A 24,625-nucleotide genomic window follows, 5' to 3' on the forward strand; every position below is an offset into this window, starting at 1 on the left:
TGTGACGGAGGTGCGATTGTTTCTGGGACTCTTGAACTACTTTGGTAACATCTTACCGGGTTTCAGCACCCTGCTAGAACCACTACATGTCTTACTACGAAAAAGGGGCGAATGGGTTTGGCGCAAAAGCCAAGAAAATGCCTTTGTAAAAGCGAGAAAATCGTTATGCTCAAACAAATTGCTTGTGTTGTATGATCCATGTAAGCGCTTGGTACTAGCATGTGATGTGTCGTCGTATGGCGTCGGGTGTGTATTGCAACAAGCTAATGATTTCTGGAAAGTGCAACCGGTTGCTTATGCATCCAGGAGTCTGTCTAAGGCCGAGAGAGCCTACAGCATGATTGAAAAAGAAGCATTAGCGTGTGTCTACGGGGTAAAGAAAATGCATCAATACCTGTTTGGGCTAAAATTCGAATTGGAAACTGACCATAAGCCACTTATATCCCTGTTTTCTGAGAGTAAAGCGATAAATACCAATGCATCGGCCCGCATCCACAGATGGGCGCTCATGTTGTCCGCATACAATTATGCTATCCGCCACAGGCCAGGCACAGAAAATTGTGCCGATGCTCTCAGTAATCTGCCATTGCCCACCACGGGGGTGGAAATAGCGCAGCCTGCAGATCTAGCTATGGTTATGGAAGCATTTGAGAATGAGCAATCACCCATCACTGCCCGGCAGATCAAAACCTGGACAAGCCAGGACCCCTTATTGTCTCTAGTCAAAAGCTGTGTGTTTCACAGGAGTTGTTCCAGTGGAAATGCAGGAAGAGATAAAGCCGTTCCAGCGGCGCAAAGATGAAATGTCTATACAGGCAGATTGCCTTCTGTGGGGCAATCAAGTAGTGGTCCCCAAGAAGGGCAGAGACACCTTCATCACTGATCTCCACAGTACCCACCCAGGCATCGTAATGATGAAAGCGATAGCCAGATCCCACGTGTGGTGGCCCGGTATCGATGCGGACTTAGAGTCCTGTGTTCACAGATGTAATACATGCTCGCAGTTAAGCAATATACCCAGGGAGGCGCCGCTAAGTTTATGGTCTTGGCCCTCCAAACTGTGGTCTAGTGTACACGTCGACTATGCAGGCCTGTTCTTGGGTAAAATGTTTCTTGTGGTTGTAGACGCGTGCTCCAAGTGGATTGAATGTGAGATAATGTCGGCTAGCACGTCCGCTGCCACCACTGAAAGCCTGCGGGCCATGTTTGCCACACACGGCTTACCCGATGTCCTGGTGAGCGACAATGGGCCATGTTTTACCAGTGCTGAGTTCAAAGAATTCATGACCTGTAACGGGATCAAACATGTCACATCTGCCCCGTTTAAACCAGCGTCCAATGGTCAGGCAGAGAGAGCAGTGCAAACCATCAAGCAAGGCTTGAAGAGGGTAACTAAGCTCACTGCAGACTCACCTATCCCGAGTCCTGCTTAGCTACCGCACGATACCCCACTCACTCACTGGGATCCCACCTGCTGAACTGCTCATGAAAAGAGCACTTAAGACAAGGCTCTCGTTAGTTCATTCTGATCTACATGAACAGGTAGAGAGCAGGCGGCTTCAACAAAGTGCATACCATGATGGCGCAAATGTGTCACGCGAGATTGAAGTCAATGATCCTGTATTTGTATTAAATTATGGACAAGGTCCCAAGTGGCTTCCCGGCACTGTCGTGGCCAAAGAGGGGAGCAGGGTGTTTCAGATCAAACTTTCAAATGGACTCATTCACCGGAAACACTTGGACCAAATCAAACTCAGATTCACAGAGCAACCCACCTTGGACCCTACTTTTTTTGATCCCCCAACATACACACCAGTGACAACCGACACCACGGTTGACCACGAAGCAGAACCCATCATCCACAGCAGCCCAGTAGGGCCCAACACAGCAGGCAGCCCAGCAAGGCCAGTTGCATAGCAGCCCAGCAAGGGCCCAACAAATGATTCAACAACACCAGCTTTCACACCGAGACGATCAACCAGGGCATGAAGGGACCCAGATCGATTCACATTGTAAATAGTTACACTATTGACTTTGGGGGGAAATGTTATATATGTGCATTGTATTTACTCTGTACAGCCACCAGAGGGCTCATTCCCCGGAGTCCCAAGGGATCCCATAATCCCTTGGGAGCACAGGTATTTAAGAAAGCTTTGCAGGTTGGAGAGGCATTCTGGAGACCTGCAATAAAAGACTACGGTCACACTTTACTTTGAGCTCACAGTGTTCAGTCTGACTCTTTCTCCATACACAACAGAAGCAATAATGAATCTTGCATTGAAAGATGATATTGGAGGAGTATCCTTATGTGGCAGGATTGTAAAGAATCTCAGGTTTGCTGATAGTTTTAGAATTTGCCATTAGGTCAATACTAATTTGCAGAGACTAACTGATATTGAGAGTAGACATTTGGATTGGAGATTAACATAAAGAAGATAAAGGTCGTGTCATTTGGGAAGCATCATGACAATGCAGAAACTACAACTGCAGGGGATGCAGACAGATGGAAAAGTTTGTATGCCTTGGTGGGTTAGAGGCAGAAAATGGAGGTTGTGAAGAAGACATCAAAAGAAGGATTCGACTTGCTTCTGCTGCTTTTGGAAGATTAAGCAGGCTATGGAAGACTAAAGAGTTTGGGCCGGATATCACACTAAGAATAATGGTGAGGCTAAGGGGCCGAAATTCACCCAGCTACTGCGAGGTTTGGGCGGCCAATCGGAAAAATCGATTGGTCGACGCGGTCGGGTGCTTTTCCCTCCCCGAGCCATATTCAGCTTCCGGGGCGCTAGGAGGGGCGGCAGAAGATCGAATTTCCACCCCCTTGAACATGTTGTCGCCTCCCAAATCCGTGCCCATCTTTCCTGCAACTCCATGTTTTAATCTCTCCAATCAGGCCTCCGCCCCTGCCACATTACCAAACGGCTCTCATCAATGTCACAAATGACATCCTTTGTGACAGTGGCAAAAGGAAACTATTCTCCTCATCCTTTTTGACTTGTCTGCAGCCTTTGACACGGTTGACCACTCCATCCTTCGCCAACGCCTCTCCACTGCCATCCAGCTGGGTGGGACTGCACTTGCCTGGTTCTATTCTTATCTATCTAATTAGCCAGAGAATCATCTTCGCTTCCCGCTCCAGCATCGTTACCTCTGGTGTCCCCCAAGAATCTATCCTTGGCCCCCTCCTATTTCCCATCTACACGCTGCCCCTTGGCGACATCATGGACGCTGCCAAAATCCAGCTCTACCTCATCAACTCGACCCTTCCACGGTCTCTAAATTGTCAGAATGCTTGTCCGATATCCAGTTCTAGATTAGCAGACATTTTCTCCAATTAAATATTGGGAAGACCGAAGCCATTGTTTTCAGTCCCCGCCACAAGCTCCATTCCCTAGCCACTGACTCCATCCCTCTCCCTAACATCTGATGTTGAACCAGACTGTTCGCAACTTTGGTGTCATATCCGTCTTTTGGATGGGACGTTAAACCAAGGCCCCGTCTGCTCTCTCAGGTTGGCGTAAAATATCCCATGGCACTATTTTGAAGAAGAACAGGAGCGTTATCCCTGATGTCCTGGCAAATATTTATCCCTCAATCATCATAACAAAAACAGATTATCTGGTCATTATTACATTGCTGTTTGTGGGAGCTGCCACATTTCCCACATTACAACAGTGACTACACTCCAAGAGTACTTCATTGGCGGTACAGTGCTTTGAGATGTCCGGTGGTCGTGAAAGGCGCTATATAAATGCAAGTCTTTTTTGCCTCTGAAATGAGCTTCCAACCACTTATCCGCAGCATAACTAAGACCGCCTATTTCCACCACTGTAACATCACCCGTCTCTGCCCTTGCCTCAACTCATCCGCTATTGAAACCCTCATCCATGCCTTTATTACCTCTAGACGTTATATTTCAATGCACTCTTGGCTGGCCTCCCACATTCTACCCTACGTAAACATGAGGTCATCTAAAACTTAGCTGCCCATATCCTAATTTGCGCCAGGTCCCGTTCACCCTTGGCCCCTGTGCTCATTAACTTACATTGGCTCCCGGTTAAGCAACGGCTCCAATTCAAAATTCTCATCCTTGTTTTCAAATCCTTCCATGGCCTCGCCCCAATCGCTCAACTATTGGTGGCCGTACCTTCTGTCATCTAGGCCCTCAGCCCTGGAACTCCCTCCCTAAACCTCTTTGCCTCTCTACCTCTCTTTCCTCCTTTAAGACGCTCCTTAAAACCGAACTCTTTTGATCACCTGCACTAATTTCTCCTTATGTGACTCGGTGTCAATTTTTTTGTGTCTTATAATACTCCTGTGAAGCGCCTTGGGATGTTTTACTATGTTAAATGTGCTCTGTAAATTACAAGTTGTTGTTGTTGTTCTAATACTTTTCTGTGCTTATAAAACTGCATCAATGGGAGATCTGCTGGTATAGCAAAGTCCCTGCATAATTGGGCCCATGTGGATTTTCAAGGCCATCGTTTCGAACATAATAAAACATTTTTTTAAATGTTTCACAATAGCATTCTATAATTTATCCACAAAATTGACGCGGAATCTGCGGTCGAAATGATGGTGACACTGTCAGCATCGCCATCATTACCCCTCTGCAATTGACCGTAACTTCAGGATTTAGTGCATGCACAGATAAAGGCGGAACTCCTGAAGTTGCGATTAGTCATTCCCAGTTTTGCCACAGATTGTGCTGTGGAACTCCCCAGAGCTGGCAATCAATTCAAATCACTTAAATTGATGAAAACTTCCCCTTTTACAACAGAATATCACTGTTTAAAAACTCCCTAAATTATTAAGCCTTGTTGAAAAAGGTATAACTGGGTTTTAAACAGCATACTGACTGTTGATCAACCATTCTGGCCCTGAAAAAACTAGTTTTATATTTGTAGAATGTAAATTTCTTTCCATTAATATGATTAAGAATTATAAGTTTTTGATATAATGGGAGGAAAATTCCAGTTGGAGGCTTCCTTTGGATGAATACCTCCAACCTGAAAATATTTTGCGCAAGTACCTAGTGGTCAGGGAGGCGCCCTCAATTCCGTTCGGAGGCCTTCATTCGATGCGCAGTGTATGGGGAAATTACTTCCATGTATGTATGAAAATGCTAGAGTCACGTATGCCTGGACCACCAATCACTGTCTAGTATTCTCATTGATAATGGGAACTCTGCTTTTACGAGTTCCCATTACTATCAATGAGAATAACACCCTAAAACAAGAAACACACCACAATAAATAAATAAAACACCTCACATATTTAAAATTAATTGAAATTAAAGTTAATTAACTGTTTTAGAAAAAAAATATTTTTTGATTTTCTTTTGTGTTTTAATAGTTTAGAATAAACTTGCCTTAATGGACAGGATTTTTAACATAAAAATGTATGATTAAATTTAATTTTTATATGTTTTAAAACTCTTGCGCTGGTAAAAGTAAGCCTGCTTTTACAGGCGTAAAAGTTTGAAGGAAAATAGCCCAAACACTCCCGCGTGAATGTCCTTCACCTGGGGATACAGAGGATCCATCAAGAACAGATCGGAAAAGCCGTTTTTCAGAGCATGCGAGACCAGAATTTTCAGCACAATGTTTAAATTTTTGTTTATGATATTTCAGCTTCTATCTTAATCATAGGTGTATGTCCCAATCTTTATTTAGCTCTGTAAAATTTATAAAAAGTAAATTAGAATCTGTGCATTTTATTTCCTGGTTTGCTGCCTGTGAGAATTCTTCAATGTGATTGGCTGCTTATCTAGCTTGATGACTTCAATGTTGCTGAAGACTTAAACTTCATTTGATTTGATGGCAGATTCAAATTAAGGTCGGGAGAGCTGAAATCGACGCCACAGAGATAGGTAGATCTTTGTGGGCAGCTTTCTTCAAAGTCAATGACAAGCGGTGTCGCTTCTTCACCGACTGCAAATTCCAGTTTATTGTATTTTGTGCCCTTGGGTTCCTTCACTAATGTTTTTACATGAAGGCTTCTCTTGAATGCCTGGACTTGGAGTTTATGGCCTAGAAATTGGGCCATGGGGAGGTGGGGCTGTGTGCAGGGAACAATAAAAGAAAAAGAAAGACTTGGATTTATATAGCGCCTTTCACGACCACAAGACGTTTCAAAGCTTTTTACAGCCAATGCAGTACTTTTGGAGTGTAATCACTGTTGTAATATAGGAAACACAGTAGCCAATTTGAACATCGGTAAGCTCCCACAAACAACAATGTGATAATGACCGGATAATCTGTTTTTGTTATGTTGATTGAGGGATAAAAATTGGCCAGGCCACTGGGGATAACTCCCCTGTTCTTCTTCGAGATAGTGTCATGGGATCTTTTACGTCCATTGAGAGAGCAGACGAGGCCTCGGTTTAACGTCTCATCTGAAATACGGCACCTCGGACAGTGCAGCGCTCCCTCAGCACTGTACTGGGAGTGTCAGCCTAGATTTTTTGTGCTCAAGTCCCTGGAGTGGGACTGGAACCTACAACCTTCTGACTCAGAGGTGAGAGTGCTACCCACAGAGCCACTGCTGACAATCCCTCTGTCTGAATGGTGAGACTTGTGGCACCCTCATGAATAGGTCTTGGGCCTCATTTCTGTCAATCGAATGAGGTACAAAGAGCCTCAGGTAAATGAGGGGGAGGGGCAATCTGATGTGAAGGAAATCCAAGACTGGGTCGGACTTTTCAGAAGTGGCGGCAATCAAGAGAGAGGGGCAGCGATCGAGAGTGGGGGAGCGGCGTCACTTGTTTTTTAAAATGTGGGATTGGGAGGAGCAATCCTGCTGCTCCCGGCTCCATATTCAGTTGAGTTTTTTTCAAATACATGTTGGTAACAGGTGGTCCCAAAAATGATTGCAAACCAATCTTGCAGTGGCTGCCTCAAACAGATGTTAGACCCCTCATTTGCATAAGCAAAGGGTCTAATGCCTGTTTAAGGTATGAGCACTGCACAATGATATTTTGTCCTTTCCCAATATGGCAGGCAGAGCACTTATAGTCAACAATGAGCATACGTCTCCTGGCTGTTGCCTGAGTGAATTTCTAGGCCTATATTCTTCCCAAAGCTGTCACTCACTTACAACCTGTAGGAAAAGTGCTCCTTAAAATGACAGAATGGTGCCTTCAAGATGCGTTGGGGAAATGCCCAATAAATTGTCTGATGTGTTCTAAAATGGAGTCAGAGGTTCAACTGAATAGTGGGAAATGACTAGAAAGCAAATCTAATTCAAACCATGAAAGTTCTTAACGCCAATAAAGCCATAAATGTTTGTGTAGATAAACAGGACATTCCTTGCTGGTGATAGGCTAAAGTCTTTCAAATATCTTTCTATGAAATAACTCCCAGGAGTGATATCTGATTCTGGCTAGGACTCTGTGTTAAAGAAGAGGAACAGACCCACAACACCACTCAGTGGGACATAATTATGTCACATCCCCTCATATTTGTGTGGGACATCTTGATGGGAGAAAGGTTGATAAGTCATGAATTGAGACAGAGTCTCGCATCTTCAAACACCATGCTCCAGTGACTCAAAAACATCCCCAGGACATAAGAACATAAGAAATAGGAGCAGGAGTAGGCCATTTGCCCTTCCAGCCTGCTCCACCATTTAATAAGATCATGGCTGACCTGATCATGGGCTCAGCTCCACTTCCCTGCCCATTCCCCATAACCCTTTATTCCCTTATCGCTCAAAAATCTGTCTATCTCCGCCTTAAATATATTCAATGGCCCAGCCTCCACAGCTCTCTGGGGCAGAGAATTCCACAGATTTACAACCCTCTGAGAGGAGAAATTCCTCCTCATTACAGTTTTAAATGGGTAGCCCCTTATTCTAAGACTATGCACCTTAGTTTTAGTTTTCCCTATGAGTGGAAATATCCTCTCTGCATCCACCTTGTTGAGCCCCCTCATTGTCTTATATGTTTTGATAAGATCACCTCTCATTCTTCTGAACTCCAATGAGTATAGGCCCAAGTCAACCCCCTCATCTCTGGAATCAACCTAGTGAACCTTCTCTGAACAGCCTCCAATGCAAGTATATCCTTCCTTAAATACAGAGACCAAAACTGTACGCAGTACTCTAGGTATGGCCTCACTAATACCCTGTACAGTTGTAGCAGGAAATTTCTGCTTTTATACTCCATCCCACTTGCAATAAAGGCCAAAATTGCATTTGCCTTCCTGATTACATGCTGTACCCGCATACTAACTTTTTGTGTTTCATGCACAAGGACCACCAGGTCCTTCTGTACTGCAACACTTTGCAATTTTTCTCCATTTAAATTATAATTTGCCTTTCTATTTTTTTGGCCAAAGTGGATAATCTCACATTTTCCCACATTATACTCCATCTGTCAAATTTTTGCCCACTCACTTAGCCTGTCTATATCCCTTTGCAGATTTCTTGTGTCCTCCTCACAATTTGCTCCCTCATCCATCTTTGTATCATCAGAAAACTTGGCTACATTACACTCAGTCCCTTCATCTAAGTCATTAATATAGATTGTAAATAGTTGAGGCCCCAGCACCGATCCCTGCGGCACCCCACTAGTTATTATTTGCCAATTGGAAAATTAACACTTTATCCCGACTATCTGTTTTCTGTTAGTTAGCCAATCCTCTATCCATGCTAATATATTACCCCTGACCCCGTGAACTTTTATCTTGTGCAGTAACCTTTTATGTTGTACCTTATCGAATGCCTTCTGGAAATCCAAATACATCACATCTACTGGTTCCCCCTTATCCACCTTGCTCGTTACATCCTCAAAGAACTGTCAGAAATGATTTCCCTTTCATAAAACCATGTTGACTCTGCTTGATTGAATCATGCTTTTCCAAATGTCCTGCTACTGTTTCCTTAATAATGAACTCCAGCATTTCCCCAACGACAGATGTTCGAGTAACTGGTCTATAGTTTCATTTGCTTTCTGTGTGCCTCCTTTTTAAAATGGGTGGGTTACATTTGTGGTTTTCCAATCCGCTGGGACCTCCCCAGAATCCAGGGAATTTTGGTAGATTACAACCAATATATCCACTATCTTTGCAGCCGCATCTTTTAAGATCCTAGGATGCAGCACATCAGGTTCAGGGGACTTGCCGCCTTGTTATTTATTAGAAGGACCCTTCATGTTTATTAGAAGTAATTAACATCAAAAGGGGTGAGACCTTCTAACAGTCTTCAGCTAATTCGATTCACTCCACGTGATATCAAGAAACAGCTGAGTGCACTGGATACACCAAAAGCTATGTGCCCTGACAACATCCTGACTGCCGTTCTGAAGACTTGTGCTCCAGATCCAGCCGCGTCTCGAGCCAAGCTGTTCCAGTACAACTACAACACTGGCATCTACCCGACAATTGGAAAACTGCCCAAGAACGTCCTGTCCACAAAAAGCAGGACAATTACCGCCCCATCAGTCTACTCTCAATCATCAGCAAAGTGATGGAAGCTGTCATCAACAGTGCCATCAAGTGCCACTTATTCACCAATAACCTGCTCACCGATGCTCAGTTTGGGTTCTATCAGGCTCTCTCAGTCCTGACCTCATTACAGCCTTGGTTCAAACCTGGACAAAAGAGCTGAATTCCAGGGTGAGGCGAGAGTGACCGTCCTTGCCATCAAGGCAGCATTTGACCGAGTGTGGCATCAAGGAGCCCGAGTAAAATTGAAGTCAATAGGAATTGGGGGTAAAACTCTCCACTGGGTGGAGTCATAACTAGCACAAAGGAAGATCGTTGTGGTTGTGGGAGATTAATCATCACAGCCCCAGGACATCGCGACAGGAGTTCCTCAGGGCAGTGTCCTAGGCCAAACCATCTTCAGCTGCTTCATCAATGAACTTCCCTCCACCATAAGGTCAGAAGTGGTGATGTTCGCTGATGATTGCACAGTGTTCAGTTCCATTTACAACTCCTCAGATAATGAAGCAGTCCATGCCCGCATGCAGCAAGACCTGGATGACGAGCTGTTAAGTGGTAAATAACATTCGTGCCACGTAAGTGTCAGGCAATGACCACCTCCAATAAGCGAGAGTCTAACCACCGGCCCGTTGATATTCAGTGGCTTTACCATTGCCGAATCCCTCACCATCAACATCCTGAGGGTCACCATTGACCAGAAATGTATTTAAAATACTGTGGCTACAAGTGCAGCTCAGAGGCTGCGAATTCTGCAATGAGTGTCCAAAGCCTTTTCAGCATCTACAAGGCACAAGTCAGGAGTGTGATGAAATGCTCTCCATTTGCCTGGATGAGTGCAGCTCTAGCAACACTTGATTGGCACTTCATTCACCACCTTCAACATTTACTCCCTGTACCACCGGCGCACCGTGGTCACAGTGTGAACCATATAAAAGATGCACTGCTACAACTCTTCAAGGCTTCTTCGGCAGCACCTTCCAAACTCGCTACCTCTACCACCTAGAAGGACAAGGGCTGCAGGCACATGGAAACACCACCACCTCCAAGCCACACACCATTCTGACTTGGAAGTATATCGTCATTCCATCATCGTTGCTGGGTCAAAATCCTGGAACCCCTTTATGGTGTATGAAATGATACAATGAACTCCATACTGTGAGCCAGTGACCAGGTGTAACCTGGTCAGTCTTTAATGGCTTCCAGAAGCGACAATACAAAGGTGAAGTTCAGGTTCTATACCGGGCCCAGCACGAGTGTACCTATGATCCTGGGGGGGGGGGGAAGGGGGGAGTGGATAGAGAGGGCTTTGGGGGGAGAGAGAGAGAGAGTGCTTGGCGGGGGGGGGGGGGGGGTAGTGGGAGAGACACGTGGGGGTGGTGGTCGGAGGGCAGAGAGGGAACTCGTTGAAGACGGTTCACGTTCTTCCAACCCCCTCGTGTGTGCAAGTTTGCTGCGTGTGTTGCAAAGGTACATTGTTGGGGTGGATGAAATCTAGAAGTCACGACACTGTCACTATTCACTTCATACCCGATAAACCTGTTAACAGTCTGCACACAATGCCCCATCTATGGGGGGCTGGGGGTAAGGTTTTGCGCTTGGGTAAGGGACTTCGGCTGAGGGAGGGATGCACTTGCGCTGGGGTAAGAGACTTCAGCTGGAATTTGGCTGGGGGAGGCAGTATATGTGCTGAGTTAAGGGTCTTCAGCTGGTGGAGGGATGCACTTACGCTGGGATAATGGACCTCAACTGTGGGAGGCAGCACATGTGCTGGGGTAAGAGTCATCAGCTGACAGAGGGATGCACTTACGCTGGGGTAATGGACATCGGCTGGACGTTGGTGGCTTTTGGGGAGATCTATCATCTGTGGCTTCTGAAGTCAAAATGGATCGAATTACAAATTGGAAAATCACTCAGAACTTGGTCTCGGCAGTTCCAGTTACACATTCCAGAGGAACTTCAGGGTGTGGCTTATCCTCCAAGGGGACGAATCAGCAATAGGTCATGTGAAAATGGAGATCCAATCAGAAACGGCTGCATTTCAGTTAGTACAAATAGATGCAACCAAAGTTAAGGGGTTAAGCATTCATCTGGTTCCTTGCCATATCTGTCAGTATACCTAAAACCCAGCATTATTTCAAATATCATGGAGATAATTTTGTAGTTTTCCCCATGGGCAGTACATTCTGAAACTAAGTTGCTTGCAATAATTTGTGATTATAGAGCTCTTTTTTGAATAAAGCTACCCTACAGAATTTAACCATAAACTCATCAGAGGACTGCTTTTTGAACTTTCTATATCTTGCTATGGTCTTATCAGAAGGAAGACAAATATTGACATAGTTTTGCTCATGCTGCTACTAGCCTGTTTGATGTGCTTGTCACCACTTGCAGGTTTTCTGTGAATGTGCACCCTAGCTGGCAGAATGTCACACATTAATTCGGAGTGGCATGTATTAGAACTTTTCCTGATTAAAATCTCCAGCATTAAACTTCCAAAGAACAAAATGGCCCAGAATTTGCGGTCAGTGGCGAAGTCACGGCAATTGCTGCTGACCTTGAAGAAAGCTGTCCACAATGATCTCGCGATCTCTGTGGTAGAATCTTTAGCTTTCTTGACTTTCATTTGATTGTAGCATTATCAAAAGGGGATCACCAGTGTACATTAGCAGTGATGTCATCAAGCTATCTAAGCAGCCAAGCACATTGAAGAATTCTCACAGGCAGCAAACCAGGAAATAGAAAGCACTGATTATCATTCACTATGAAAAATGTTTTTACAGAGAGTGAAATAAAGATTGGGACATACACATTGGGTTAAGGTAGAAGCTGAAATAGCATAAACAAACTTAAAATATATATATATATATATATATTTTCATTATTTTAAAAATCCAGCAATTTTTTTTATCATAATAGAGAAATTTGACATTCCACAAATATAAAATTGATTTTTCAGGGCCAGAACTGTTATTCAGCAGTCAATATACCATTAAAACTCCAGTTATACCTATTCAAACAAGGTATAACTTTTTAATGGCATGGTTAATAGCGATTTAGAGCAGAAAAGTGGATGTTTTCATCAGTTCAAGTGGCTTTACTCATTGCCAGCTATGGGTGGTTACACAGCGCATCCTGTGATAGAGCAGAGAATAAATGGCCGCAAGTTCAGGATTTCCGTGTTTATAGGCGCATATGCTAAATCCTGAAGTTCTGGTCAGTTTCAGAGGGGTGATGACAATGAACGCTGACAGTTTCGCGATCATTACGAACACAAAATTGAGGCCAAAATATTTGGCAGGTCTGGTACATGATGTGTGGACAGAGCAGACATGATTGCCTGGATAGTCTTTTCTGAATCTATATTTTCTTTTATTGGTAAATAATCAACCTTCCAATGTCACTCATTTTAGGTAGTACTTAATTTTCATTATGTAAGTTATGAATGCATTATGTGATTTATCTCACCCCTTATTTTGTTACTGTTTTACAGAGCAGTCTGAACACGGATCAAGGCCTAGGCGTGGCCTCATTAAGTGTCATCTATGCTGCCCTCATCTTCTCTTCAATGTTCCTTCCACCTATAATGATCAGATATCTTGGATGTAAATGGACCATTGTTATCTCCATGTGTTGCTACGTTGCATATTCACTTGGCAATTTTTATGCTAGCTGGTAATAGTAAAAATCTTAACTTTTATTTGTAGTTTGATTGATGTTTCTGTATTATGGTAATTTTTGCAAGTTTATAATCACAGAGCAACTTCGCTCCAGTACTAATGGACTTTTCCAAATCCAGTGACATTTTAAATAAGCATATCACATAATCAGACAATTGTAGCATTATACAAGCTCTGAAGAAGCAGGTTTGAAATATAAAATAATATGAGCTTTCCCAGTAGTCTAGTAAGACCACCTGCACTAACTCTTACAAAATGTAAGATCGCCGGATTGATTTCCAATTTGTCTCAGCTAGGAGCAGATTTTGAGATTTTACAAATTGCTTTAGCACCTCAGACTAAGGAAAGATACTTCAGTTAGCGTTCCCATTCCTGATGACCCCTGTAGTAAGTTTATGGGAGGAACTTTGACACAAAAAAATTGGTGGGTTGGGAGCGGGTGGGGGTGAAAATTTAAAAATGATGAACCCCGACTCCAGTCTGCCTCCAACCCACCCACTTCTGCGCTTTATGGAGGCATACAGGGTCTGAGATTAAGCTTCCTCGATATGTCACAACACCAGTGTCTTAGGAGGCTCAGGGAATCGCGTCAGGTGGTGGCAGACATTTGTACCCTGCTGGAAGAAGATCGACTGCCAACTGGACCTGGTAGCCACACTTTACCAGTGGCTGTCAAAGTCACCACTGCCCTCAACTCTTTTGCCTCTGGATCCTTCCAGGGCTCATCCAGGGACATTTGCAGGATCTCAGAGTCGGTGGCACACAAATGCATAAGACAAGTGACTGACGCTTTGCCAGGGACAGCAATTGTGTCACCTTTGCCTGCTATAACACCAGTCAGAATGAGCAGGCGCTTGGGTTTGGGGCTCTGGCTGGCTCCCCGCAGGTACAGGGTGTCATCGACTGCACACATATGGCAATTAAGGCACCCATAGATCACCCAGGAATGTTCTTTAACTGCAAGGACTTCCACTCCATCAATGTGCAGCTCATGTACAACCACAGAAAGATCTTTATGCAGGTATGCGCAAGATTCCCGGGCAGCTGCCATGATGTTTTTGTCCTGTGGCAGTCTACCCTCCCAATGTCTTTGCACCTGGAAGCAGACTTACTTGCTGGCTGCTCGGAGACAAGGGATCCCCACTTAAAATATGGCTGATGACACCACTCATAAAAGCGAGGAAATGGGTGGATGCCATATCATCACCAGATGTGTCCTATAACAAGCCATCAGCATGCTCAAGATGCACTTCAGGTGCTGGGACAGATCTGGAGGCGCCGTTCAGTACACATCAGCCAGGGTCTCCAGAATAGTCATAGTATACTGCGCTCTGCACAAACCTCTGTGCAGCAGCGAGGTTTGGACTGGCAGGAGGTACAGGGTGCAGAGCAAAGAGCATTCTCGGATCATTCCAAGGTAGAGGAGGGGATAAGTAAGAGGCAGAGGAGGAGGAGGAAGATGATGCGGGCAGTGCACCACCAGCAGGACACATTGCTGCCCGGGATGCCCTCATTATTGTGAGATTCACTTATGTTCACCGGCGCACCCATCTAACAACCATGTGCAAAAGCCACTTTCGCCTCTCCCCCCACCACACATGTCACTAACAAAAATCTGTCCTGCAAACAACCAAGCCTCCATTTCACAGCCCCCATTGCTCGGCGTCAATTTATGTCTTCCCATTCATCATCACACAACTGAAGAGGCCACTTGCCAGCCAGCTACCAAGAATGGGCAAGTTGTGAAAGTGGTGCAAAAGAATAATGGGCCATAATTTGCGGTCCCTATGGGTGCGTACAAGGTGCGAAAGCACCCATAGGGGCCGAGTAAGTTCCAGATTTTCGTGCGCGAAATGCATGCACAAAAACCATGAACTTGTGATCTATCAAGAATTTTCTTGACAGACCCATCGCATTCCCGGGAAAAGGGCATTCGCGGGCGGAGAGTTGGGCTATTTACCCAACTGCCCGTGAAATTCTTACACCTGGTAAAAGCAGGCATACCAACGTAAGAGTTAAAAAAAACAATTTTATCGATCATTTATGCTTTAAAAATCCAGTGCAATAAGGTAAGTTTATTTTTAGCCCCGTTAAAACGTGTATATTTATTTTTCAAAAAATTAAATTTTTGTTAATGGCATTTTCATTCATTTTAAATATGTAATATTTTAATTTTATTTGATGTGTAGATGTATTTTTTGGAGGCATTCCCATTCATGCTTATGGGGTTTCCATACATACGGAATCCCATAAGCATGAATGAGGATTTCCTACTTTTATTGGTTGGGCCGGCCCACGTGATTCCAGGGGCACTTGCGAACCGCCTGCGTCCCTGGGATACGTAGCCCTCTACCTGCAGGTAGCCAGAGAGGCCCAGGACCATGAATTTCCATACCTCTAGATACGCGGGCATTTCTTTTGCGGATCTGAGGCATTTTCCCGCGGGAAACCTCTGACCGTAAATTCAAGGCCAATACTTATGTGGCTCACGTGTAAAACAGAAACGTAACATTTTAACAATGTGTAACTCACCCACGTGCATACCCTTGTGCGACTACAAATCGTTTCTCTTCCTTTTCCGACCACTTCTATGAGGTGCAACCCTTGTAGCTTCCACAGAAGTAGAGGCAGGCTGCTTAGCTCCCTGCTCTGAGAGCTGAGATGTTCTTGGCCGAAGTACTTTGTGTTTTGGAACCCATGAGGGTCCCACCAAAGACTGCTCCACTTGTACCTGTGCAGGGGCAGACTCGGACATCGGGAGATGAGGCAGCATGTGGGGTACTGACGAGGGTGGAGGGAAGGCAATGGGTGAGAAGTGGAAGCACTTTGAGCCTAGTCCGTGCTTCCATGCTCCCAACATCACTTCATGGCCCAGCCGCACTTCACTACTAGCAATGAGCTGCAGATACTTTGCTGCAGATCAGTGGAGCGATGAGTGTGGCACTACGCTCATGCTGCTTACCTCTTGTGCCACCTCCAACCATGCCTTCTTGATATTCTCAGCTGGCTTCTTTCTCCTATCGCTAGGGAACAGTACATCTGTCCAGGTCCTCATAGCCCCCATAAGCACATCCAGGGAGGCGTCATTGAACCGAGGCTCAGCCTTTGACTTTCTGGACTCCATTCTGGCACTTCCTTTTTGGCTCCTGTATTCTATGCACCTGTGAGTATGCTCACAGATTTGTAGAGTTGTTGAGGGTCAGTGGCGGGTGGACTCTCTGCCGGAGGAGTTCAGGCCTTTTGCCTGGAGCACCATCTATCTCCTCTATCTTGGAGTCCACCTTAGCCCAGACGAGGAATCCTGGCCGGCGAACTGGCAAGAGCTGGAGGCCAAAGTCACCGCTCGCCTAGGACGCTGGACAGGACTGCTCCGAGTGCTGTCCTACAGGGGTCGAGCGCTAGTCATAAACCCGTTATGCTGTGGTACCGATTGGTCACTTTGACCCCTCCCCCTGCGTTTGTCACCAAGATCCAGAAGAAGCTGGTTGACTTCTTCTGGAACAACAGGAAGCACTGGGTCTCTGCTGCGGTTCTGAGTCTCCCGCTTAGGGAGAGCAGTCAGGCGTTGGTGTGCATCAGCACCCAGGCTGCGACTTTCCGTTTTCAGACCCTGCAGAGATACCTGTATGTCGAGCATCCTCCTAGCTGGTATGCGCTTGCGACGTATTTTTTCTGCCAGCAGTACTGCCTCAATTATGACTCGCAGCTCCTGTTTGTGAACTCTGGTAGACGTCCGGACCGCTATGCGGGGACTACGTGTCTTTTACCAGGAACTCATTAGGGTCTGGAACAGAGTTGCCACCAAGCGCAGTTCTCCCCGGTCTGGAGTGGTGGCTGTCCTTCGGGAGCGCTGCTCAAGAATCCATACCTCCACGAACGCGGTTTTAGGTGGCAGGCAGACGAGAGGGCTGTGTTTGGCAAGCTGACCAGGGTCAGGGACCTGCTCGATGGCGGAGGAGCGGTCTGGATGGCGCCTGAGGAGCTGGTACGGCGCCTGTCCTGGGCCGACGTCCGGTGCGCGGCAAATGCCATCGAGTCGCTAAAAGCAGCGCTGGGCCTTGACTCCGTTAGGTGTGTCGAGGATGCACAAGCACGTGGGGCGATTCCATCCAAACTGACCCCCGTCCGGACGGAATTCCTCATCAGCACCAAGCCCCGAAACCTCCCTCAGGAGCCGGCGCCTCACAACTTGATTTCCTCTGGGAAATTCCCTCCGTGCCTTTCAGTTCTGCGCAGAGGGGATTCCTGTACGGACTGCTCTTGCACACTCTCCACTTTGCCATCCTCGTCTGACGTCCAGACACGCCATGGCGTACCATCTTGCCATCCGGGGGAGGCGGGGGTCCCCAGTGGAGTGCTCTCTACGTGGGAGTCCTCCCTTTATTTATTGAGAGGGTGTTGCACAGAGCAGTCTTGTGCAATAGGTTTTTAAGTCGGTTCACGGACGCCTTCAATTTCTGCGGTCTGGAAGAGTACATGTTCCACGTCTATGTTGAATGTGTGAGATTGCAGCCCCTCTTCCAATATTTGAAGGGGCTGCTCCTCAAATTCTGGTTGCACTTCAATCCCACGCTCCTGATCTTTGGGCACCCTGTGCGGAGGGGAGTGGGCAGGGAGGAAGGCCTCCTCGTAGGACTGTTTCTGGGCATGGCCAAGGTGGCTATCAACCGATCCAGGCAGCGGGTAGTCGAGGGGGTCGTTCAGCCTGACTGCCTGCCTCTCTTTCGCGGTTACATCTGAGCCAGGGAGTCCCTGGAGATGGAACACGCGGTGTCCACCGGTACACTCGCAGCCTTCCACGAGAGGTGGGCGCCGGAGAGACTGGAGTGCATCATCACCTCCGGCAACCAAATTTTAAATTTGATTTTATGTCTAAAGTTTAATTTGTTTAATTTGCCGGTTTTAGTGCCTCCCCCCGCGCCCCCCCCCCGCCTTTTAGCCAGGGGCACTTGTATAATTTCTGTTTTTAGTACCCTAAACCGCCACCCCCTACCCTCACCAAAAAAAAAGGGGCACTGGAAAAAAAATTATTTTGGAGTGTGAGACCCCCCTTGCAAAGGGCATTTGTTTAAAGTGCACAATTAAAATAGTTGAACTGGTAATGTGTAGTGTGATTGTTAAACCTTTGCTAATAAACTAACTAGTTCTTAATAGCATTGTGTTGCTATGAATTCTTAAGCAAAGAACCCATGAAGCAAATACATTACAGTTCCCAACTCCAAATTCCTTCAAATTACATGTTTGAGGTGTCGCTCTCAATACTAAAGTTGAAATCGCATCATGCAGGTTGTTATCAATCCTGCTGCCGCTAATTAGGTGGGAAATCCAGAAATGATATGGAAATGCCGTGCTTGGGTTAAAAAACCACTGACAGACGCGTTGCATTTGACCACAGGAAGAAGGCATCCAAGGGCAATTGGCGAATAGGTCAGAGGAAGAGGTTAGCCAAAATAGACATGCTGTTCTCATAGAAAAAATCTTACCTTGAGTTTCACATTTGGTTGGTGCATTAACAGCTGTCTACTTTTTCCCCCTGCCTTCCACAAATATGCCATTGTCTACAAATCCTTCTCTGCATGCATCAAACCATCTGATGAAAGTCACTCCCAAATCTTGCCAAGAACAATGTCAATATGCACAACTGCAAGCGTTCTCTGATACTTTTAGATTAAAAATATATTTTCTGTATCTCAAAGAACTATGGGCAAATTACAGCAGGCTAGGAATAAATCTCAGTGCATCAAATCAGTCCACAGGAATAGATTTGGTTGGCGAGTTGAGGAGAGCAATCGGATTGAATAATGTTTCTGCAGGGACCATGGGGAATTGGCTGGGATGGACTGCTGAAAATGACACAGGGAACAGATCATGTCATCAGAACTTAAAAAGATATGGTAGGTACAGCCAACATGAAAAGAGATGGTATAATGTGACTAATGCAGACTGTAATCAATTGTCTATAACAAAGCGTGACGCATAGTGGGTGGAGGACGAATTTCCTTGCTACTTTTGGCGTATTTCTATTGCATAATTGGGGCAAGTAAATTATTAGGAAAATTGCGCACAAGTTGGTTTTGCTTGTTTTCTGTCACTTCCCGAGTTCCATCTCAGTTTTTGATCCTTCCACCCAATGGGGCAGAAATTGGGCTCTGTAGCACCCATTTTTTAGACGCTCTGCAGCCTCCTAATGGTGGAAAATGGTGTCCGAGATATGCATGCACATTTCCAATAGGAACTGCGCCAGACGCCATGTTGGTAAAGGGATTTGCGCGAGCACACCTAACAACCACTGATAACATGTAGAGCAAGTGGATTATGATGTCAATCAGTGTCCAGTGCTGATTTGATGCAGACACTACCATTTCCAAATGCCACACTCTATCCTACATCCTGTATTAACCTAGAACAACTGAACATGAAATTAAACAGCATGAAAGATGGCCCCATCAATGCTATTTGAAGGTATTAGGAACTATTTAGTTAGTTGCTTGATTATTTTTTCTGGTGCAATTGTACATTTTTTTTTAGTTTTCCAAACTTACTTAAAATTTAAAAAGTCTACAGGGACTTTGACGGGTTCTGAAGTACTTTTTTGTTCATTTAGTAGCTTGGGTTGAGACAAGTTGCTTCCTGACATGGGTGGCATGGTAGGCCATCCTCTTGGAATTGAGCATGACTGGGAGAGTGAGCAGAGGCCACACAGAGCAGAACAAGCTGCTAGAAGAGGGAGGAAGAGGAGGAGAGGGGGAAGGGATCTCAGCAGGAGGCCATATCCACCAAGAGTTTTTAGGGAGCAAATCTCTTACTTCAAGTGAGGACCAATATTTGAGAAGTCTTTGTTTCACTGAAGAGGTCATGAATGAAATCTGCCAATTGCTGCAACCACAACTGCAACCTCAAAGCAGGGCAAGGACAGCATTACATGTGGCTGTCAAGGTCACTGTGGCTCTTAACCTTTATGTATCTGGCTCTTTACAGGCTGCTGCTGGAGATATAAGCAACATCTCGCAGTTTGCAGTGCACTGCTGCATAAGGGAGGTCACTAATTCTCTGCACACAGAGAGACAGCTTCATCTCATTCCCTTTTGCCAGAGACTAGCAGGCAAGCAGAGCAAGCACGAGGGTTTGGATGGATTGCAGGCTTCCCCATGCTCCAGGGTATCATTGATTACACACGCATTACCTTGCGGGCGCCTCATCTGAACTGTGCCATTTTCCTGAACCAAAAGAGATTCCATTCCTTTTCCACTCCAAACAAATGTTTGGAAAATTTTTATAACTAAAAATACTGCAAAACTAAACAGTTGACATAGACCCTCTACAGGACAAATTCTTGTCAGTGACTTTGGCAGTATAATTATGTTAAGATGAGTCAATTTGTGCCTGGCACATTAAAGGATAATATAATCGTGGAACATTTGAAATATTTGAAAAAAAATCAGTTTTAGGAAATCATTTAGGTTATTCCACCAATTAAAGAAGATTGGTTGGGGTTGCTTAATGTATCTATATTGTTATACACAGTTGCTATTACTAATGCATAACTTACAACTTCTACTAGCTCAATTACAGTTGGTGTGAGTGCTTCACTTTGGATGTTGAAATTGAACATATGGCTAAATTAAATGGGTACTATTCAAATCAACACTTATGATCAGCACTGTTAAACAGATTTAATCTATTGTCATTTTCTGTGTTTATGAAATAACAAACATGACAGAGCAAGTGCCTACTGTTGAGTGATGGAGTATAAAAGCAGGGAAGTCTTGCTACAGTTGTACAAGATATTGGTGAGGCTACACCTGGAATACTGCGTTTGGAATATTTGGTTTCCATATTTACGAAGGATATACTTGCTTTGGAGGCAGTGCAGAGAAGGTTCACAAGGTTGATTCCGGAGGTGAGGGGTTTGACTTATGAGGAAAGGTTGTGTAGGTTGGGCCTCTACTCATTGGAACTCAGAAGAATGAGAAGTGATCTTATCGCAACGTATAAGATTATGAGGGAGCTTGACAAGGTGGATGCAGAGAGGATGTTTCCACTGATGGGGGAGACTAGAACTAGGGGGCATAATCTTAGAATAAGGGGCCGCCCATTTAAAACTGAGATGAGGAGAAATTTCTTCTGTGAGGGTTGTGAATCTGTGGAATTCGCTGCCTCAGAGAGCTGTGCAAGCTGGGACATTGAATAAATTTAAGACAGAAATGGACAGTTTCTTAAACGACAAGGCAATAAGGGGTTATGGGGAGCGGGCAGGGAAGTGGACCTGAGTCCATGATCGGATCAGCCATGATCGTATTAAATGGCGGAGCAGGCTCAAGGGGCCGTATGTCCTTCTCCTGCTCCTATTTCTTATGTTCTTATGTAACCATAGAATATGCTTGTCCAGGCGTACATGTTTTGCAAAACCAAACATAGTACGGGAATAATATCAATTAATCAATCCTTGATGTGAATTATGAAAATAATATGATATAAATCATAATTGCAATGAATAAGACATTAAAGGTTAGTCCTAGAGTTATAATGAAGATCTTGTTCTTCACAGGTACACACTTATTCCTACTGCAATAATCCTTGGATTAGGAGGAGCTCCACTTTGGTCTGCTAAGTGCACCTATCTTACCATTTGTGGTAACCATTATGCAAAGGATCACGATAAGATTGCAGAAAATATAGTAAACCACTACTTTGGGATTTTCTTCCTTATATTTCAGTCATCTGCTGTTTGGGGGAATCTGGTGTCTTCACTAATATTTCAATACTCTTCTGCTAAAGGTAAGAAGACATATTTTATTGGAAGTACGATAATATGGGCTGCATTGTTATTTATTAAAATAAATACGTTAATGCTTCTGTGAAAGAAGCAGAGAAAAGAATTTGGTATGAGCGCATTACACATCATAATTTCTACCTTTACTTCTTTAGAAAATTTTCCGAATTACTCTATGGGACTTATGTTTCTGAAAAAGTCAATGATTTGTGGGCTACAGTGTCAGCCTTTTGAGTTAGAAGGTTGTGGGTTCACGTCCCACTCCAGAGACTTGAGCACAAAAATCTAGGCTGACACTCCCAGTACTGAGAGAGTGCTGCACTGTCAGAAGTGCCATTTTTCAGTTGAGAGGTTAAACCAAGGCCCTGTCTGCTCTCTCAGTTGGATGTAAAAGATCCCATGGCACTATTTCAAAGAAGAACAGGGGAGTTACCCCCCCAGTGTCCTGGCCAATATTTATCCCTCAATCAACATTACTAAAAATAGATTATTTGGTCATTATCACATTGCTGTTTGTGGGAGCTTGCTGTGCAAAAATTGGCTGCTGTGTTTCCTACATTACAACAGTGACTACACTTCAAAAGTACTTTATTGGCTGCAAAGTGCTTTGGGACATCCGGTGGTCATGAAAGGCACTATATAAATGCAAGTTTTTTTTAATGGCAGTATATTGGATATATTCAAGAGGGAGTTAGATATGGCCCTTACGGCTAAGGGGATCAAGGGGTATGGAGAGAAAGCAGGAAAGGGGTACTGAGGGAATGATCAGCCATGATCTTATTGAATTGTGGTGCAGGCTCGAAGGGCCGAATGGCCTACTCCTGCACCTATTTTCTATGTTTCTATGTTTATATATAGCAGGATGGATTCTGCTTGTTACAGAGTTAGAGGGACACTTGAGCATATTAAATTCATGAGGAAATGTCAGCACTCTCCCCATATGTCATAACCCAGAATCCTTGCTCCATTCAATGCAAAAAACATGGGTCTAGAAATTTGATTGTGCAGCGCCCATTGTTTGGGCTCTATGGGTGGTGTTTTGGGTTGAAAATGGTGTCCGAGCAGCATACGCACAATTCTGGCACGGGTTGCGCTGGATGCCATCTTGGTAAGGGCATTGGTGTCAGCGCTGGGAGTGTGTACTCGATGTAGAGTAGGCAGATTGTGATATCAATCAACGTGCAATACTGATTTGATGCCAGCACTTCCATTTACGTCATCAATGCTGGAAGTAACGCCCTGTGTTAACCTCGCATGGCTGAACATGCGTTCAGCAGTTACAAGGACCTCTACCAGCAATATTTAGATGGGGAGTGGAGCAGAGGCAACAAAGAAGAGGACAATCTGCACGCAGAGGGAGGAGAGGGAGGACAGGGAGAAGGGCTCTCAGCAGGAGGCCTTACTCATCTAAGGTCTTCCGAGTAATTCTCTTATCTCAACCTGAGACGTCTGCACTTTATGAAGGAGGTGCTCACAGAACTCTTCCAATCAGACCGGCAGCTTCACACTCAGGCAAGGATAGCCCAATGGCTGTGAAGGTGACTGTGGCCCTGAATATCATCACGTCGGTATCCTTCCCAGCTGGAACAGTTGACATCTGTAACATCTCCTAGTTCGCCATACACTGCTGCATAAGAGAGATGGCAGAAGTTGTTTATGTCAGGGGAGGGGACTTCATTGTCTTCTCTCTGACCAGAGAGAAGGAGGCAGAGCATGGACATGGCTTTGCCAGGAGAGCGGCCTTCCCCATGGTGCAGGATGCCATTGACTGCACGCACATGGCTTTGTGGGCGCTGTATCTAATTGCTGAGATGTACCGCAAGCACAAAGGTTACAACTCACTGAATGTGTCATTAATGTGTGACCATGCTCAGTACATCATGGTATCCTGGTAGCAGTCATGATGCATTTATTCTGCGGCAGTCTGCTGTTCCCTCAGTCCTTTTGAGCCACAAAGACAAATGAGAGGCTGGCTACTGAGCGACAAGGGCTATCCTGGCTCCGCTCTGCAACCCAACCACATGTGGCCAGCATACATACGAGAGCCATGCTACCACAAGAAACATCATAGAGCAGACCAGTGGGGTGCTGAAGCAATGGTTCCGCTGCCTAGACTAATTCTGCAGGAGCCCTACAATACTCTGCTGTATTCTGCTATGTTCTCCACAACTTGGCCAGCATGAGGGTACAGCCCTTGCCACCAGGGATACCGCTACCAGCTCAGGAGGAGGAGGAAACAGAACAACAATAACAACAACAACTTGTATTTATATAGATCCTTTAATGTAGAGAAATGTCCCAAGGTACTTCACAGGTGTATTATGCGATAAAAATTTGACACCGAGTTGCATAAGTAGAAATTTGCGCAGGTGACCAAAAGCTTTGGCAAAGAGATATGTTTTAAGGAGTGTCTTGAAGGAGGAAAGAGAGGTTCAGAAGTTCAGGCAGAGAGTTCCAGAGCTCGGGGCCTGGGCAACAGAAGGCACGGCCACCAATAGTTGAGTGATTATAATCAGGGATGCTCAGGGGGACTGAATTAGAGGAGTGCAGACATCTCCGGGGACGTTGTGGGGCTGGAGGAGATCACAGAGATAGGGATGCGCGAGGCCACGGAGGGATTTGAAAATAAGGATAAGAATTTTGAAATTGAGGCGTTGCTTAACCAGAAACCAATGTAGGTCAGTGAGCACAGGGGTGATGGGTGAATGGGACTTGGTGCGAGTTAGAAT

General features: G+C 45.1%; 1 protein-coding gene across 2 annotated transcripts in view; it reads left to right on the plus strand.

Annotated features, from left to right (window-relative positions):
* Positions 1-24,625, plus strand: part of unc93a (unc-93 homolog A) — a 134,017-nt gene that overhangs the window by 12,713 nt on the left and 96,679 nt on the right. The window contains exons 2-3 of one of the 2 annotated variants that reach the window (XM_070889977.1): positions 12,937-13,118; positions 21,672-21,901. In XM_070889977.1, the coding sequence (XP_070746078.1) occupies positions 12,937-13,118; positions 21,672-21,901 (412 nt within the window). Of the gene's footprint in view, positions 1-12,936; positions 13,119-18,988; positions 19,018-21,671; positions 21,902-24,625 lie in introns of those variants that run through there. The other variant, XM_070889978.1, reaches the window with a different exon arrangement.

This window comes from Pristiophorus japonicus, chromosome 9 (genome assembly GCF_044704955.1).
Source record: "Pristiophorus japonicus isolate sPriJap1 chromosome 9, sPriJap1.hap1, whole genome shotgun sequence".
Classification (NCBI taxonomy): Eukaryota; Metazoa; Chordata; class Chondrichthyes; family Pristiophoridae; genus Pristiophorus; species Pristiophorus japonicus.